Consider the following 19,419-nt stretch of genomic DNA (forward strand, 5'->3'; position numbering starts at 1 on the left):
CCTATGATGTCAATAAGGAGAACATTCTGCTGTATGAAAAGAGATAACATGCTGATCAAGAATATTAAATTGCCTCCCTCAACCTACCTGTAAGTACCTTTGTGTTATTCTGAAGCCATGAATTATTTACTCTTCTTGACAAAGCTTTAGAGGTCTGTGGTTTATTAAAGATAAACTCTGTTACCTCTCTCTGAGGTAACAGAAAAGCATTCACCAAACTCCCAGAATTTGTTACTCATTTTCTTCTGGGTCAATGTAGCACAGTTCCACAAGATGGCATTACACATTATTCCCAGGTAAGGAATACAGGCACATTCCCTGTCCTGCCTGCTTTGGTCTGGGAGGATGCAAGCCTCAGCAAACCCTCTGCAAACAGCACTCAGAAAACTTGGCATCCTTATCCAGAAAACTGACATCCTTATTGCTGTTCTTAGAAGCACCCTGAGAAAATACATACAGGCAATAAAAATGCATTAAAAACTACAATTTTTCCTTTTAGAAAATACAGAGTACTCACTTCATAGATGATATTTTACAGAGAAACAAACTTCAGGTGAGAATGTATAGGATACTCCAAGCTCTAGGCTCACTGGCACTGTAATTAATTCAATTACATCCTAACCACTGCTGCTTATTTAATTCCTACCAAATACAGCTCTAGCTGAAGAAATGTTTTGCACACAAACTGACTGGCCCAAAAAGAGTATAATTTAAATACAGTGAAAAATGGCATAGGACCAAAAGGGAGACTCAGCCTCTCTGTGCAATTAAAAAACTGATCTGGTTAGCTATTTTTCCCATTTTGAAAAACAACTGTACCTAGACTGCCAGAAGGATCAAAGCCAGATTTCTCATATATTATAATTTTATCAAGTGAAATTAACTGGAGGGGGAAAAACTGCAGTATCTTCAGAGCTTTGGACTCCTCCATTACTTCCATTTATTTTGCTTCTTTTAATCTTTCTCCTTCAATCCTTTCTTTCCCAGTCCTTGATTCTTGCTAACTTGCATTCCCAGTTCACCTCTAAGTTAGGTTCTCAGTCAGTCCTCAATGGCCCTCCATTTATTCTATTCCCAGTCCCCCATTCTCTCATTTTGTTTTCCTCTGGCACCTTTTCCCTGTCTGTTCATCCTACTAAATTCTGGCACAAATTCTTTCTGCACTAACATCTGCTTTGGCTTCTCAGAGCTAAACATTTTGCAAAGCTCGAGAACTTGTCCCACAGGGCTGCACTGTACAGGCATCAGCCTGCTTGTGCTACTGCTTGAAAAATGATAATTCAGCCATCACTTGGTGCTTGGGGAGACAAGAGTCTGAAAAGGGTTGGATGGTTGTGCAGTTTTTCCATGCAAATGACTGTAACAGAGCACATTGCCTCTTTTCTGTTAGTCATGGTACTATCTGGAGAGTAAAGACAAGTCAAAACAATTCATACCCATCCTGCTTGGCACCGTAAATAATCCATTCCCCAGCACCAAATCTTTATTCTGCTTTTTCATGTGTTGGCCATTATTTTCTGATGCTTTCCATCGTTACCAAGCAAGCAAACAAACTAGCAGTGCACAACCCATGGAATCCAAGTGTGACCTAACTGCAGAGCACTCCCCCGATCCAAGCACAGCACACAGGGACCATATTTCACTGCACAAAATGAGCTCTCCCTCCTTCAGCTGAAGAATGTTCCACTGTGCAGAGCACAAGTTGCCTCATGGGAACAAACCCAGCACAAAGCAGATGCTTCTGAGCACTTCACTGTGTCTGTGCCGCTCCAGAGAGTGAAAGAAAAAGCACTTACAATCTGAGAAACCTGATAAATACACAAAACAATAATTTATGAGAGCATTTCTCCTGAGACTGAAAGTTCTGAAAAGTTCTCTAGTGCCTCTCACTTGAAAAGCCACTGATCTTGGGATGAGCCTGCACATCAGGATCTTTCAGGTGTCTCTGTATTGTGAGAGGATCCAGGTAAAAATCCAGAATTAAAACATCTCCCCAGCCAGATCAATACATAACAAAACTGTAATGATTCCAGCTGAGACTTTCTAAGAGTCTATAAAATATTAACAATATGAAGTAGTCCTTTGGGGGAGAAATTTTCTCAGCCTACATCCTCAGAAATTATTTGCTGAACCATTTTGTGGACAGGTTTCTTAACAAAAGAATCCAAAAACAGAAGAATTCAATTCTTTGGTTTGCTGTATTTTTTTTTTATGCAACACTTGACACATGCAATTTGCAGCCATAAATGTGGCTTAAAAGAATCCAAAAACAGAAGAATTCAATGCTTTGGTTTGCTGTATTTTTTTTTTTTATGCAACACTTGACACATGCAATTTGCAGCCATAAATGTGGCTCCTGGCTGCCAAAACAGGACAATCAGACACTTAGACCAAGCTAATGAATTTTTAGACACTAAGGACTTCCTAATATTACAAAATCCATAGACAGTGAAAGAATGTTTATCATCAACAGTAAGAGTCATGGAGACTCTAAAATTTTACAGTTCTTCCACTCACTATAGCATCATACTGCAAAGAGGCTGGATGAACATAATGTGCATAGGCTTCAAAATAAAGGGGAAAAAAACAATAAAAACCATCATAAACACTGAGATTACAGAAAAGAAAAGTATTACACAGAAAGAAAACATTTTGACCACAGTCTGTTAAAGGAAATAATCAAGGAACTGTTCCAGTGGTATGCTTATGTTTTTAAAATAAGATTAATTCAACATAAAAAATGGTCAAAATATTTGTCTCCTACAGCTGGAGGGCAATAAAGCCATAAAAACAAAACAAAACATGTCTGAAAGGATTATAGGCATTGCAAATATCTGAAAGTGTCACTACACAATTATGAGCATTGTAAAGCTAAAATTAAAATACTAAAATTGTGAGAGAAAAAGGCAGTTTCTCCTTTGAAAGTAAAAACTGAAAAAGTACATGGAGATATGTTCAAAGCAATTAGTAATTGTCTTACAACTGGAAACATGAAATGATGTCCACATGTCTAGACATCAGCTGGACAAACAGGTCATGGGCATCTTTTTGTTCCTGCTAAGCAATGAGCATCTGGATAAAATGGTATTACCACCAATAACAGAATGGTTCTTTGCACTTCAGAACTGCTTGAAGAAAATTTCAGAACCAAAATTAACCCTACAACGTGGTGCAACAGTGATTCCTCTGGAATTTCAGTCACCACTGAGAACATTTTTATCAGCTGTGCACAAGTGTGTGATGCCTCCTAACATAAGCAGATTGGGAGGAGGCTGGAGGGCTCAGCAGCTATAAACATCTCAATGAATTTTTAAAAAGTCTCAACCACAAGGAAAAAAAAAAGACATTAAACATTTTGCTAGTGATTAAAATAAATAAAAGTATATTCTATTCTCAGTCACACAGCAACACTGATTGTCCTGCTTAAACAGAAAATCACAGTCCCCTGACAATGAAATATTGGTACTGACAAAGCAATTCAATTATCTGAGAACTACACTGAGCTGATCCGAAGCAAAAACTCCCAACAATTTGCTAACTATCAAGAAAATCATGGGCTTTCTGAACAAAATAATTTTTGAATGGTGAATAATTTATTTTTCCACTCTAAGAGTGGTTCTAGATCATAGCAAATTCACATTACTGACACAAGAAACAAAACCTTTGACATAAAATACAACAAAGATTTCTTAGAGGACAAGGAATGCCTATATCAGAAATATTACTGGGGAAATGTGGAATTCTGTCAGAATCAAACCAGCAGACTAACGTGCTGTGACTGCCTCAGCCAGGGGAAAACCATGACAGATAAAATGAGAGCACGCCGTCATGGTGAAGCTGTACTCAACTAGGGAAAAAACTTAAAAGGAACATTTGAGGCTGGCTGGAAAGAGAAGAATGTTATACCATGAATGAGTAAAGCCAGCTGATAGAATGAGCTGCCTACCATCATGGTGATGCTGTACTCAACTTACCTAGGGAAAAAACTTAAAAGGAGCATTTGAGGCTGGCTGGAAAGAGAAGAATGTTATGCCATGAATGAGTAAAGCCAGCTGATAGAATGAGCTGCCTCAAGAAGCTGTTTGAAGATAATTCTAGAGCGTGTTCAGATATAGAATGAAACGGACCCTGGGCTCTCAAAGCAGCTCACTGCTGAGCCTGGAGCAGGCTCCAGCTGCTCCTGGGAGCCTGGGACTGGACACACACATGGGGCCACCCCTCAGCACTTTGGGGACACACTCAGAGGACACACAGGACATGCCCCTTGCCCTCAGGCACCATGCTGGCACTTGAACAGCACTAAAACCCAGACAAACAAGAAGTCTCAATGAAGTCCACAATGTCACTGCCTCCACAAAGAAATTTTCATTGCATGTTGTATGGTATCACCTTTCCTGTATCTTAGTTTTCAATAAAGGCATAAGATGAAAATTCTTAATTTGAAAAACCAAAGCTTATAATTACTGTCAAAACTAAAACTTTTTCTAGGTCCCCTTTAGGATTAGTTACACTTCCTTTTGTCTGCACACCTGCTGGTATTAACTTACATTAATTTCCTCTGGAAGCTGAGGTGTCCTCTTATGTCACTTGGATTCAATAAAATCTATAAAGAAAACTGTTGCTATAATCCCTAATATACTGTACAACACTAGATAAATTGTAGACTGACTCATACATTGCTCAGCTCAGCCATAACATACATAATAACCTTGGTTTGGCTTTGCTGTCCAAAGTACACCCACAAAGTGGGCTCAGGTTCAACAGGTTAAATGTGGTTTTATGGGGGGTGGGAAACACTTGATTTCCCTTCCATCATTTGTCAGAGTCTTTCCCTGTTTGTCTTTTACAACAACAACGACAGACAGAGGACAAGCATCCAAAATCTCACTGTTTGAACACTTTTTAAAAGCACAGCCTCCTGCAATATTAGTAGTGGGTTTACATTCATTTCTGCAAGTCCAAAACTGCTAGGATTAGATTGGGACTATTGCCAGTAGCTGTTAGTACCTGCTAACAAGCCTAACAACTGCACACAAATGGAGCATTTTCTCTCCAAATACCTAATGAGGCATGAAATCAGGGGGCAAACACTGTGGGTTTAGGTCAGTGATTTGTCAGAAAGCCATAAAACTGATGGACAATGTAACTGTCTCCCGTGCCTTAGGAAAAAAAAAAATCACTCTCAAATGTAAAAATAGAAAATATATAAATAAACTTGATTTTAGTAAAGGTTTCATGGGATAACTGTCTTATTTCTAAAAGGATTTCAAGGAACCATGGTAATTCCCATAGCTACAGCTGACAGAAATTTTTGATGTACAGTGAGTCATGGAGCAGAGCACAGGAGAACAGGCAATGAATTTCTTGCAGAACCCAACCCTTTCAGCAGAAGAGGACTGAAAAAAAAAAATACTTAAGCTCACAGAAACATTTCTTGTTTCGTTTGTGCATATCTCCTTCCAGTGACCTTTTTAATATCAAGACAAGAATACGTACAACTTACTTCATAGTCAAATGTCAGAGCCAGTTTCTGACATTCCCTGCCACAAACATTTCAGGACTAGCTGCTCCACAAGTGGAACTGGGGAAGTGGGGTAGAACCCCTGAGCTGGGAATAGAAAATTTAGCAAGCAAAGATCCTCTTGCAGTAAAACATTCTAAAAAATGTGTCCCATGTGAATCACACCAGCACAACTGCAGCAACAAATCCTCACACAGGAGACCTCAGGTCCACACTGAGGCTTGTGAGGTGCTATTTTTACTTTGCTACTGGTCTGCTCAGGATTTCAGCAAGCCATTCAACTTCTCTAAGTAACATTGCTGAGGATCTTCTTAATGCGATAACCAACTGGTGATAGATAAGATAGATGTTATTTGCCCTGGAAAATATCCTTTTCACATATACCCATAGTAGCAGTGCTACACCAGTATAACCATGTCAACAGAGTACATGTTTGCCTTGATTAAAAATATCACAGGAAAATTTCTCCCTCTATAGACAGTATCATCCACAAGAATTTCCAGAAAAGGGCTAATAATCACTGCTAGCTATTTTGCTGGATGGGTTTCCCAAAATTTGGACTTAGAGTGCTTTGCACTGGCTGCTGGCAGCTACAGAACTGACAATTCTTAACCTAAATGCTGATCTGTTCCTTTCTTCTCCTCAGCTTTGGTGTTCCATGAAGGCAACTTTAATTGAAGGCAAACAGCATGAAAGAAATGCTGAGTAACCATGAATCAAGCCCTACTATTTAATAGGCAAAAACTGTGAAAGGGTTCCTGGAGTGCTGTGTGATCCATAAACCCACGCTCACACTGACAAAGCCCACTCACAGATCATTTATTCATGACCTCTTTGCTTCCTGGGACATCAGGGTGCACTGGGGAGAAGTAACACCCAGACAAATGTTTAGCATGCACCAAGTAAAAAAAAAAAAGTACTTCTCCCTATCTGATTCTTCACCAGCTGTCAGATTAACAACCTTCATTTTCCATCAAGCCAAGCATGGAGAGGAGGTTTTTCTTAGGAAAGGACAAACCCTAAATTCCTCAAGCACCCTAACCTGTTACCAGTGAGTAAGCATTGACTGGCTTAGGTCTGTGCAAGGATGAGATGCTCTGGAAGTGACTAGAAGGAGGCTGAATGAGATTGCTTTTAGTAATGTTCCTGCTTTTTGAATCAGAAATAAATTCAATATCTTTGGAGACGGGTAAAGGAAATGCCCAAACATTGGATTTGTGTCCCAAATGAGATCCAAACTGGCAGAGAGTGGCTGCACCAAATCCAAGTTTCTGAGCACATTCCCTTAGCCCCAAAGCAGGGAACCCAGAATGGCACCAGGGTGATGCTGCATCGTCTGTGAAGCTGCTCAGACAAGAGGAGCAGGCTGCAAGCAGCAGCCAAAATCCTCCTCAACACAAAGACCTCGCCAAGCAGAGAATGTTCCAGGCAATAAATTTATAAGGACTGTCACGAAATCAGCCTGGAAAGGGCAGAAGATTCCCAAAGAGGCATCCCAAGGTCAATGCCAGTAAAGCAGAAGATTCTCTTTGTGAGACAGCAACACTCAAAGAGTGGAGGGGGATTTTAATTTTTTTTCAGCCTGATAGAATTTCTATTATTTCTAGATACCTCAAAAACTCCCCATAATATGAATCCACATATTCAACAGTTGTGTGCCAAAACATAAATGCCAATTTTTTAAATAACCAGAAGTCTTTATAACACTGCTAAATTAAAATTAAAAAATCAGAACAACTAGGCCACAGGGCAATTTAAGTCACTACATACATGCTATTATACCCATATCTAACAAAATGAAAGTTATTAGCATCCTACAAAATACGCCAAGGTCACTTTTAAGATTTTTTAAAATTAGTTTTATGGTGTACCCAGACTTTCCGTGATTTAAAGATTTGGTGTGAAATAAACAGTTAAAAGTTATTAGCATCCTACGAAATACGCCAAGGTAATTTTTAAAATTTTTTAAAATTAGTTTTATGGTGTTACCCAGACTTTCCATGATTTAAAGATTTGGTGTGAAATAAACAGTTATGTTTGTGACATTACTTGATGACTTTTAGATACAATAGAGCACTTGGCATCAGATTTTCCACAAGGAAAAGCTCATGTAGGCACTCATTCTCCTTTTTCCATTTATGTCCAAATGCTCCTTACCAAAGCTACCAGCTTTTTTTCTGCCTTTTTCCCTGCAACAATTGCTCTCTACATCTCTGACTTCATGTTTTCAAAAGAGTAGATGACAATATTTTTTAAGAAAATCATAGAGAAACGCAAAGCAGACAGCATCTGTATATACCTACTCAGTGTTCCAGAACATTCTGTAGGAGCTAGACAGAGATGTTTGCCTTAAAGAAAAGTAATAGGATCCCTGGTGGTAGCAAAAATATATAACCACATTCTGTATTTTGCTTTGTTTGGTGTTTTTTTTTTATCAAATAAGCCAAATATAGTAATAGGGATATTTTATTGCCATTTGATGCTAAAGTTTAAAAAAAACCCACTTCATGAGATAGGGCTTCTATACTAGTAGAATATTTTAGCCTGCTTCATTTTAATGAAAAACTAATTTAACAGCATCCTTAATCTTGCTTAGACTAGAAAAGAAATTAAATTTGACACTTTCCAGTGTTTTGCTGATTTTTAGACCAGACTAACTGGATATCATACAGGTGAACAGAATCGCTGGGAGATTTTTTGGATAAGGTGTTAGATCTTAAAATAATGATGAACAATGTTCAAATGATAGGCAAAGTTATGAACAATTTTTGCTTGATTACCTTATATTTACACTATATTGAATACAGTTTATACTACATTGAATACAGTTACAAATATCTTTTTTGTCAGTCTATCACAAAGCTTTGTGCAGGTCAGTAACAAATCTGTCACTGCTTTAAGCTATGGAAATCAGCACAATGGAAACCCAGTAACTTTTAAGCAATTATATATGTCAACACTGCTTTTTTCAGTTTTTACATGTGAGGAAACTGAGGGACACACAAATCACTGACTTTTAGTGAGCAGACACAAACCAGAGAGAGTAGGACTTCTGCTGCTGCTCAAGCAAAAATCCATTAAAAATAACCTCAACATACATATTTCTTTGCAGCATGTGCTTTGATATTTTTCAGACACCCTTATGAGTGAAAATGACAAATGGAGCCAACCCGCACTGGCAAAGAAACAAATTTAAATTCCCACCTCTCACAGTTGAGATGGCCACGACCCAGAGAGCATCACCAACCAACTGCAGAAAGCTTCAGCCCATCCACAAGCTCAGTGCAGCCCTTCAGGAGGCTGGGAGGGGCTGCTCTGGCTCTCCTTCAGCCTCTCTTACCCCTCATGCAGTGCCCTGTGTGCCCTCTGCTCCCTGCCCGATTGGGCAGCACCCCTGGGCTGCTCATTATCCTTAATTGTAATCACCTGTGCTGCACAGCTGGAGCCAATTAGTGTTCAATTAGGGATCGGCTTCTCTCCCAGTCACCACCAACTGTGTGCCTACGCCCACCCAGTATCACCAGTAAGCACCAGAATATTTCCACCACACCCAGTGCAGTTCCAGTTCCCCTTCATCCTTATCTAGAATCCTTTTACTCTGAACTCCACAGCACCTCATTAAATTCCTCATTAAAGCACCATTCCATTTACACAGAGGACAGCTAATGTGATCAACCAAAACCAGTCTAAGTCCATGGCAGATTTATTAATTCCCAAATAACCTGGAAGCAGCCCCATACAGTCAGCCTCACATATTGACACCAGCAGTGAAAAAGTGAACACACCTCACTGCTCTTCCTATATTTATGTAATACAAATTGATGTCACAACCTGTAGCTCAAATATCTCCTCTCATGAATTATTCCCCTTCATTAACTCCACATATTTCATCCTAAGCCACACAAACCAGCAGAAGCAGCCTCACTGTTTCTTGAATGATAGCACTTCACAGTCTCTCTGTCACTGCTGAGCCAACTGCATGACTTAATACATGGAATTTACAATGGTTTTCTTTGGTGGTCACATGGAGAAGCAGCAAATGGCACAACCTACGTGCTGTTAATCCCACATATTAAAGCTTTACATTCCTATGCTTTAGAACCCTGGGTATCTCCTGAAGCAGGGATAAAATAATTTCTCATGGGCTTTTAATTATTTTCAGACCACAATCCCACCAATTCTCCAACACTTTTCAAAAGGTTAGGTGAAAAGGTATCCTGATTTGTAGCCTTGCATTCTAAAGGCAATGTCAGTGTCATATTTCTAGATGAAATACCCTCTCCCTAATATCCTTCCTAGTACTGACACAGGCTACTGGAAATAACAGACCAAAAATCTCTTTGCTGCTTTGGGTCTTTTGTGATGTTTCTACTCCATGTGCCCAGTTGGCTTCAGTACTTCATTTTCTAATATATAAAAACGCAGCAAAAATATACCAAAGCGATAAAAACCTACTGCTAGGTCTCAGGAGAGCACCTAGCTCTATACCCAAATATTTATGGGTAAATAAAGCTGTGCTTTTATTACCCAAACTGCTGTCTCATTTCTGTCCCAAATGATTTGTTTAGAACTAATGTCAGCACAGCTGTGAAACCCCATGGAATTCACTGTTCTGGTGCTTACACCAGTTTCTATGGCAAAATTAATTTTTTAGGTTCTTGCCATGCCTTTCTGTATTTGCCCTAAGAATCAGCTTCCTTACTATTAACATCCACTGGAGATCTGTTGGAAAGCCAGATAACAATTACTTCGTTAAACCCACAAAACCTTTGTATGGGCATTAAGAGGTAATTTGAGGCTTTCTTTTAGACATCACTAGCACCATCATAATTTGAAACAAAGAAATTATAAATTCAAGGTACTTACTAGGGCAACTGTGTTCTGTTTACTACTATCTTTGTTCTAAAAACTAAAAACTCCAAGAATAATTAGGGTGTGCTGTCACTATTTAGACATGGACCAAATGAAGGCAGGTCAGAATTTCATATCTCCTCCCTGATAAATCCATCATTGTCCTGAAGGCTGGGAAATACCTTAAAGATCATCCCAGCACAACCCCCAAACCAGCACACCACCCAGGCACCTCTCGAACACACAGCAGAATTTATCTTAAAAAGCCAACCAGCCAAAGGAGTAACTTTTGAGAGACGTTCTGGTGACCAAAAAAGAGTGACAGACTCTTGAAAGACATCAAAAAGAGTGACAGACTTTTGAGGGACATTCTGGTGACCAAAAAAGAGTGACAGACTTTGGAGAGATGTTCTGGTGACCAAAAAAGAGTGACAGAATTTTGAGGGACATTCTGGTGACCGAAAAAGAGTGACAGACTTTTGAGGGACATTCTGCTGACCCAAAGGCCGTGTTGGGTTTTTCCCCTAAATGAAGAGACAGACTTGAGGGGGTTCAGTTTTACTTATTTATTTAAAACAAAAAACAGTTTTTGTAAGAACTGATTTTGGGGTTGGGGTGAGATGAGAAACAGTCTGAGGGGGAAGCACAGGTGATTCCCGGGACAATACAGGTGACAACCGGGATTGCACAGGGCTCTCCCAGGATAGCACAGGGCACTCCCGGGATAGCACAGGGCACTCCCGGGACAGCACAGGCCGTTCCCAGGATAGCACAGGGCACTCCCGGGACAGCACAGACACTCCCGAGCTCCGGCGCGGCCCCAGCCCCGCTCAGCGCGGGCCTCCCTCAGCCGCGGAGCCTGCAGCGGGCCGCGGCCCTCCGCTCACCGGCCGCACCGGGGGCGTTCGCTCAGCACCAGCCCCGGAAACACGGGGAAACACTGGGATTCACTAGGGAGCACCGGGAAACACCGGGCCCCTCAGGCCGCGGCCGCACCCTCCGTGCCGCCAGGTGTCGCTGTCGCCGCCGCCGGCCGGAAGCGCCGCTCCGGCCGCGCGCGGCTCTATGGTGAGGCGCTGTTGATGGCCGCCGCCCGCCGGGCAGCGCGGAGGGACGGAGCCCACGGCACGGCGGGACACACGGGACACACGGGGAGCACCGGGAAACACCGGGGAGCACCGGGAAACACCGGGCCCCTCAGGCCGCGGCCGCACCCTCCGCGCCGCCAGGTGTCGCTGTCGCCGCCGCCGGCCGGAAGCGCCGCTCCGGCCGCGCGCGGCTCTATGGTGAGGCGCTGTTGATGGCCGCCGCCCGCCGGGCAGCGCGGAGGGACGGAGCCCACGGCACGGCGGGACACACGGGACACACACCGCCGGGAGGTACCGGCACGGCGGCACGCAGCCCGCGGGGAGGTAGCGGGGCGGCCCCGGCCCTGAGGGCGGGCGGCCGGCAGCGGAAGGACCGGGACGTTGTTAGGCCGGAGTGGGGCAGGCTCCCTCTTGGCTGTGCTGCCCCTCAGGGAGCGCGGGCCGGGCGGTGAGCGCGGGGTAACGTGGCACAGGTGCACACTCAGACCTCGGGGAGTGCACACTCAGACCTCGGGGAGTGCACACTCAGACCTCGGGGAGTGCACACTCAGACCTCGGGGAGTGCACACTCAGACCTCGGGGAGTGCACACTCAAACCTGGGGGAGTGCACACTCAGACCTGGAGGATTGGCGCTTCCGAGCGCTTTTCTCTTTCCGCCCGGGAGCGCCCGCAGCGAAAGCAGCCCCGTGCTCCTCCCAGGCGGGGCAGAAACGCGCTGCAGCTGCCGCCAGGCATTGCTGCTGGTTGCTGGATGAGATCCCCAAGTTCCGTCAGCAGTACTGCCCTTTGAGCCAGCCGAGGGGACAGATGTGTTGTGCTTTTGTGCAGTTTAATATGGGGGATATCACATAGCACAGTCAGCGGGCACAACAGACACCTGACATTGGAATCATTGTTCGTTGCTTTGTTGTTTTTTTTTTCTTCAGAAGACAAATTAGGTTTCTCAATAAGATCTTCCAAGAGTCCTGACTTACAGTCCACGTGCAAATGTTGAAAGTTCAGACTATCGTTTGTATATTGACGTGGTGTGTTTCAGCCACACACATGAACCCCACCTTCCATAGCAGGAATCAGTCACAACTGCAGCACCTGCAGCAGGCTGCATGTAACAGACTTCTTTGAGTAAAGTTACTTGGTGTTGCCTGAATTGCTGTTCAAATGTTAACTCGGCTGCAGTGAGCTTTGGTCATTAACAGCTCCAGTTACCTTGGCTTGAAACACAGACTTTGTGCAGCTAATAAAAAAAAGATTGTCCTTAGAGCTGGTTCACTAAGATGGTGAAGTTTGATAGGTTGTATTTTAAAAAATATTAAAAAATCATTCACACACCAGCTACTGTGAAGAATTTGACACTCTCCCAGACACAACCAGTACATTGCTTTTCCATTCTTTTGGGTTTTGCCTTTGCAGAACAGGATGTAGGGGAACATAAACATCCCAGTTAAGATACACTCATTGTAATTAACACTCTTGGAGGATTTAGAGCAAGTGATTCCTTTCTTTTGGTAGAAGTTTGTTTTTTAAGTTGTGGTGGAAAACAGTGGAAGATGGGCTCAGGCTGTGGTGTGTTAGGGCAAGCACTGGGCTAGCAACAAACAGGGTGTGAGACCTGAATTATTTTTACTTTTCACCCAATAACCAATCATCCGTGTCCTGCAATGGGGACTTTTTTATCTAATGACACAAAACCACCTAAAGCCATGGAGAAGAAGGTGAAGAAGGACCCAAAAACCTCCAGCTTGCTTTAGAGATATTCTGTATTCTAAACCCTTGAACTCCAAGTCTTCCAACTTGTGATGTTACACACTTCTGTTCAAACTCACACCCATAATCCCAGGTCTGTCATTCAATTTTGGAAGTCTTTTCTACAGTCTGAGGTCAAATGCAGTGGGTCAGTGCCTGCCAGCACAGAAAGTCTGAAATCCTCAGCAGCCAGGGTTCCAGTATCAGTCTGTAGTGGCTCACATGGCATCTGGTAATTTAATTTGGTATTAGTGCATAACTGTGAAGTAACTGCCCAACAGAGGGCTGCACACAAAGGCCACATGAGCCCAAAAATGCACACATCTGGAACTGCCAGTCTGCATGCATAGCCCAGCCTGGTCTTGGAAAGGCTCAGTTGATCCAGGGTGTTGACCTGCACCTGATACAGCTGGGAAAAATGTACAGGAAAGTGCTGCTGGATGGGAACTGCTGGCTGACACCCCCAGCCTGTGCAGCCCACCTCCTGCAGCTTTGTTCCCCCTTAGAAACTCCTTAGGTGAATTGTGTAGCCATCAGCAGTCCCTTTCTGTGGGCAGTCAGGTCTTGCCTAGCACAGAATGGGGGTTGTCCCAAGAGAGGGGTCCCCAGGAAAAGCAGTGACCAAATCTGTGTGAACAATTCATCTACCTTGCTCCCAGACTGCTTTTGAGACAGTCATGCCACTAAACATTTTGAACAGACACTTACAAGCCTCTGAAAGGAATAGGAAATGCATGGTTTAATTCTAGAATAAATTTTGGTTTTATCTGGACTAGAAGGCTCTAATTTCTTTACATGTTCTTTAAATTACTTAAATCCAGTATGTCACGCTTATGGATTAAAGTTTGCACTGCAAATCTGATTGATTTTAATGTTTTCTCTAGGGTGATCTTCACAGAAACTCCTAAAGGCTTCGAAGATTTATTTTGGGCAAAATAAATAAGTTGTTTTGCTAAAGTAAGATGGATCCTTGTTCAGTTGGAGTTCAGCTCCAGGCTACCAATGAATGCCACAAGACCTATTACACCCGTCACACCGGCTTCAAGACCAAGCAAGATATCTCTTCCTCTGACCTCCTGCTGCTTCAGCTGAGGACTGGGATAACCCTGTCAGAGAACAACACGATCTGCCTCCACCATGCCAAAATTTACATTGAGAGGTTTGAAGACTTACAAAAATCCTGTTGTGATCCCTTTAACATCCACAGAAAAGTGTCAAAGAAAAACTTGCGAGCAATTGACTTGGACGATGCAGCTTTTCTGAGTGCCAAGTTTGGGAGGCAGTTTGTTCCTGGCTGGAAGCTTTGTCCCAAATGCATGCAGATAATAAATGGAAGTGTGGATGTGGAACCTGAGGAGCGACAAAGGAGAAGGCTGGATCCAGATGTATGTATATGGATCAGTTTTTCCATCCCCTCTGAACTCTGCAAGCTATTACAGTTCATACAACTACTACACAAATTAAATTACTCTCTCACAGAAATAACAAAGGATGTAGTCTTTTAGATGTGCAGGAGTTTGCTGTGTTTAAACCTTTGTTTGGAGAACCTTAATCTTCTCTAATTAAATAATACGGTCTCTAAGTTCTGAAAAATTGTGTCTACTTATAAATTCATGTAAATACCAGACTTGGACTTCGCCAAGACTCTTCCCTATGCTTTTCAATGCAAAAGTACTTGACACTTTTGTATTTGAAGGCACCATGTTTCTTTAACCAAGAGACAGGTAACCCAAAGGTGGAATACAAACTGATGTAAAAAATCAAATTTGGTAAAGTGCAAATACATGTCACACTTACTGGAATGCACGTAACATAAAAATCTATAAATGAGCACTGTTCATAGCCATTACATTTGTCCTTTACTCTTCAATCTAAACTATTCAGATCAGTAAAAGGAATCAATATTTTAAGCTGTTATTCAAGCCTTGCAAACAGCAAACTCCTGTGCTTGAAACAGCACTGCAAAAGTTGCTTTGGAAGATGTCTCCAGTTAAAAAGGAAAAAAAAGGCGTTTCTGTTGCAGTTCATTACCAAATGAGCCTGCCTGGAGGTGCATTAAGTGTACTGCTGGTGTGGTGTCTGCGCTGTGAAGGCCATGGCCTTTGGTCAGGGGCACTGATGAACAGTGTGGGAGGACACTTCTCCAGGTGCTGAGCTTGGAATGTGGCTGGTGTCTAGCTGGGTGCAGTGTTCAGGCTCTGCAGTGTTCAAGGGAATCTGCACCCTGAGCAAAGAGGAGTTGCATCCTAGGAGCTGTTCCCCTGCTGTGTTTTTCAATTATATGTCAGTATGATTAGGAGGATGATTTGGAAGCATTGATTAAAACTGCTGCTACAAAGCTTGTGTTGCTGGGGTGGGAGACAGGTGTAGTTCTCCAGCATTAAGATTTTGTTTCTCCTGGGAAATCATAGAATCATTGGTCAAGAATTCATCCAGCTTATTACAATATCCTTGACTGGATATTTTGTTAAGAATGAAGATTTGTATTTATAACTAAGTGACATTTTCTCTTCCTCCAGGGGCGTACAGCTAAGGCTTTAAAGTCTCTCCAGTTTGCTAACCCAGGACGACAGACTGAGCTCACTCCAGAGACCAGTAAAAGGGAAAAAAGAAGGCAAACAAAAGTCTCTGTGTTTAATTCAGACAGGTAATTTGTTTGCTGTATTTACCTTATCTTTCATTTGAAAATAAAATAGCCTTGATGGTCAGCCTGTAACATTATCTATATGGATGTTTGTGTGTATGGTTCTTGGATTTAGGGATATTGAAGATCCCTCTCATTCCTGAGATAAATAAAAGAGAAGATAAAACTTAGCTTACAGTTCGTATTTCAGGCAAACACAAAAAGGTGTTTGTGAGGCACAATACTACACAGACCATAGATGTAGCTATTAACACATGCATAAACTACAATTCTGATAATAAGATAAATTTGAATACTGTAAGATCAAGTAGGCTGCACTTAAAATATTGGTCATCTTTCTGTAAACTCAGTAATTACACTTGGTAAACCAAAGTGGGCAAGTTAGGACCTTACCTTCCTTTTGAAAAACAAAGTTAATATCCAAATTGGATAATACTGGATAACAAGTTACAACCTTCTAATGTGACTGAAAAAAAAAGACATTTTCTATTTGTCAAAATATACAAGAAATAATCACATAAGTGCTTTTTGTATCACGTGAAGTGTAACTGCACCAGACAGAAACAGACACTAAATGTGCTGCTCACCAACTACACATCCTTCCCTCTCCCTCTGTTTCTCCTGCTTAGTTTGGGCACCGAGTGGAGATACAGTTAGGACTGAAAAACGTTAGCAAATACAGTAAGGTATCTTTGAAATTAACAGTGTTAAAGTAAACACCTGAAGAAAGCAAACTTCCCTCCTGTCCTGGTTTTGCTTGGGAGGCATTGACAGAAGTCATGCAAAGCTTTTAGCCACTAGAAGGCTGTGAAAAAACACATTAAAGATAAAAGAAAAACTTCCTTTCTGGGCAGTTCCTTTTTTCCTTCCGGCCTAAAAAACATTAGCGATTTGTCATCAAAACAAAAAGGGGATTTTAACGCAGAAAACACCTGTTTGTTTTTCATTGTACAGGCAAGTTATCCCGGCCAAGAGTAAGGTGTATGACAGCCAGGGGCTGCTGCTGTACAGCGGGATGGACCTGTGTGACTGCCTGGACGAGGATTGCCTGGGCTGCTTCTACGCCTGCCCCAAGTGCGGCTCCAACAAGTGCGGCACCGAGTGCCGCTGCGACCGCAAGTGGCTCTACGAGCAGATCGAGATCGAGGGCGGGGAGATCATCAGGAACAAGCACATGGGCTAGGGCCGTGTGCATGGCTCCATCCTGGGCGGCTGGGCGGTGCTCTGGTTAAACAGCACGTGCAGTGTTTAGTTTCATTTCAGGGAAGCTGTTGGGACTTGTCCCAGTGTGGTCACTATCACAGGAATTTCCAGCGTGGTTGGGGACATAACCATTCTGCTGTCTTTTCACGCCTGAGTTCTGCACTGGAACTGCTTCTTACTCATCCAGGTGGGATCTCACTGAGCAGCTGAAGTCAAGTTCAAGGTGCTGAATTCTAATGCGATCTATCCTGAGCCACTCACTGTTCTTTCATACATTGTTCTGGGGAATGTACCATCTCTGTGTATCCCTCATTTCTCCTTCTCAAATTCAGGATCTTGTAGGTTTTAATCTGTTCTATGTTAAAGTTCTCAGTGAGTTTACATGCAGTATTAATAGAGTTCTCTTTCTAGTATTAATAGTGAATACTGTCTCTTCCATAGAGTATTGAAGCTACATCTGGTAAATCCAATCCTGCTCACTTAAAAAGGAGTCAAAAGCATTTAGGTGTTCAGGTCTCATCCCAATTAGTGGGATTTGAGGTCAAGTTATCCTTATTAATTCATAAGGATATGAATTCATATGAATTCATATTAAAACACTGAAATTAACCTGTTAAGGCATTTTGCTAAAGTATTACTTATTACTTCATTGGTTTCTCTAGAACAAAGTTAAAATAATTTTACTGTGTTATCAGTCTGTAATTGGACTGAACCAGTACTTCAGCAGCCCTCTCTGTTTTTTTTCTCTTTTTACTGATTTTAAAGGTTTAATTGCAGGTGAAAGGAACTTGAGTGTCTGTTTCCAAACCAAGATTATCTAGACTGTTACCAAAAAACCCAGATGAATGGGAAGTATCTTCAGTTGACAAATTCTCTGTCCTCATAATATTAAACTTTTACACTTTTGGAAAAGCTTTATAAATTAAATTTTAGTAACATTTTCATTCTTGGTATTTTTGTTGTGTTTTGTATAAATTTCCTAGCCTTTGCTGACTTGGAAGATCTGCATGTTTGTTGGATCACATTATTTCAATAATACTGTTAAGTTCATGCAGATTTACCTGGTAAAGTTGTATAACCTTGCAATGTGCTCAGCAGATCTTTCTCTGTTCTGGTGTCATGAATGTTGCCTTGCCAAAATCCAAAGTTGTGCTTTGAGTTATGCTGACATCTGCTGGTCCTGCTGGAGTATAAGCACTGAGATGCTACAGTTTTATTAAATCTGTTCTAAAAATAATCAGACTCTTTGTTTTTTTTTTTTTGGTCAGAGCGTTGGCAGTTGTTGCAGTGGATATCTCTCACTGTTTCATTTCTTAAGCAATCTTTTGACTTAGGTGAAAATATAAACAGGTAACTTCCAGGAGAGTGAGAGGGGGAAAGCTGGTTGAGTCATGTCATTTACGTGTGTTTATTTTTTTTTTTTAATTAGCCCAGAGTTGGCAGTACCCACTGTTAATGAACTTCACAGGCTTCCATGTGTGTGATGAGTGTAATCCCTTCAGGTCCACAGCCAGATTTTGGATTCACTAACTACCAGTAACTTAAGGTGCCTTGAGTATCTGTTATTAGAACTGTATTTCTCCACCTCCATGAAGTGTGTGCAAAGTTAGTACATTCAGCCTCTCATTTTACAGCTGCACTAGCAGTGATTACTTTCCCAAATAAAACACTTGTTTCCTAACAATGCAAACAGTGAGTACTGTCCCTAAGGACACTTAGGGTTTAGGTTTTTTCTGGTAAAAAAACGACATTTTGGTGTTGGCTCTTCACATGTCCTCCTAACATATTTAAGACATTTCCATTTAGCTGCATTTTCTAACATGACTAGGCTGTAGTGTGGCACTAAGTTCAGTAGCATATTTTTATACATTTCCATGTGCCCCACAGCCATTCTTCTCTTAAAAGACATTGTTACACATCAAACTTTACCATCTTGCTAGATTTAACCTGCTTACAGCATGAATTTCTCTTTTTTGCTGTTTTTATAAGCACCACACAAACTATTTTTTCATCATCCAATGTGAGTATATGTGACTCCCAGGAGCACATGTACTTCCCCCTCTGCCAGAATTACTCACAATTAAGGCTGTTAAACAGGACAGTGTTTTAATAGAGCCAAAGGAAACAAACTACTTTCCATAAACTCCAAAATTCATAACCACTTTAAGCTCTGCATGCAGTGAAGCTGACTGCAGGTGTACCTCAGTGGCTGTATTAAAACTTTCCTTTTGATATTAATTGCAAACATTTATGTCTTGGCAAAGTTTGCTCATTCAAGGGACAAAAAGCAATGACAATAAAAGACTGGTTTATGAAGAATGCATATCCCATGAATCAGTTTGGGTTTACTGAGCAGAAACTCCAGAAC

At 41.8% G+C, this 19,419-nt stretch overlaps 1 protein-coding gene across 5 annotated transcripts; it reads left to right on the forward strand.

Annotated features, from left to right (window-relative positions):
* Positions 1-11,552: 11,552 nt before the first annotated feature.
* LOC120509897 (ADP ribosylation factor like GTPase 14 effector protein) lies at positions 11,553-18,288 on the forward strand. 5 transcript variants are annotated; one of them, XM_039725112.1, is made up of 5 exons: positions 11,553-11,751; positions 12,388-12,583; positions 14,089-14,589; positions 15,724-15,851; positions 16,803-18,288. In XM_039725112.1, exons 3-5 carry the CDS (start codon positions 14,167-14,169, stop codon positions 17,029-17,031), a joined length of 780 nt encoding a protein of 259 aa, XP_039581046.1. In that variant the 5' UTR covers positions 11,553-11,751; positions 12,388-12,583; positions 14,089-14,166; the 3' UTR covers positions 17,032-18,288. The 5 variants fall into 5 exon arrangements, with proteins under 5 accessions (XP_039581046.1, XP_039581047.1, XP_039581044.1 ...); XM_039725113.1 differs by lacking the exon at positions 12,388-12,583 and having other exon boundaries at positions 11,553-11,784; XM_039725110.1 differs by lacking the exon at positions 12,388-12,583.
* Positions 18,289-19,419: the final 1,131 nt, after the last annotated feature.

Source organism: Passer montanus, unplaced genomic scaffold (genome assembly GCF_014805655.1).
Source record: "Passer montanus isolate IOZ18808 unplaced genomic scaffold, ASM1480565v1 scaffold54, whole genome shotgun sequence".
NCBI lineage: Eukaryota > Metazoa > Chordata > Aves > Passeriformes > Passeridae > Passer > Passer montanus.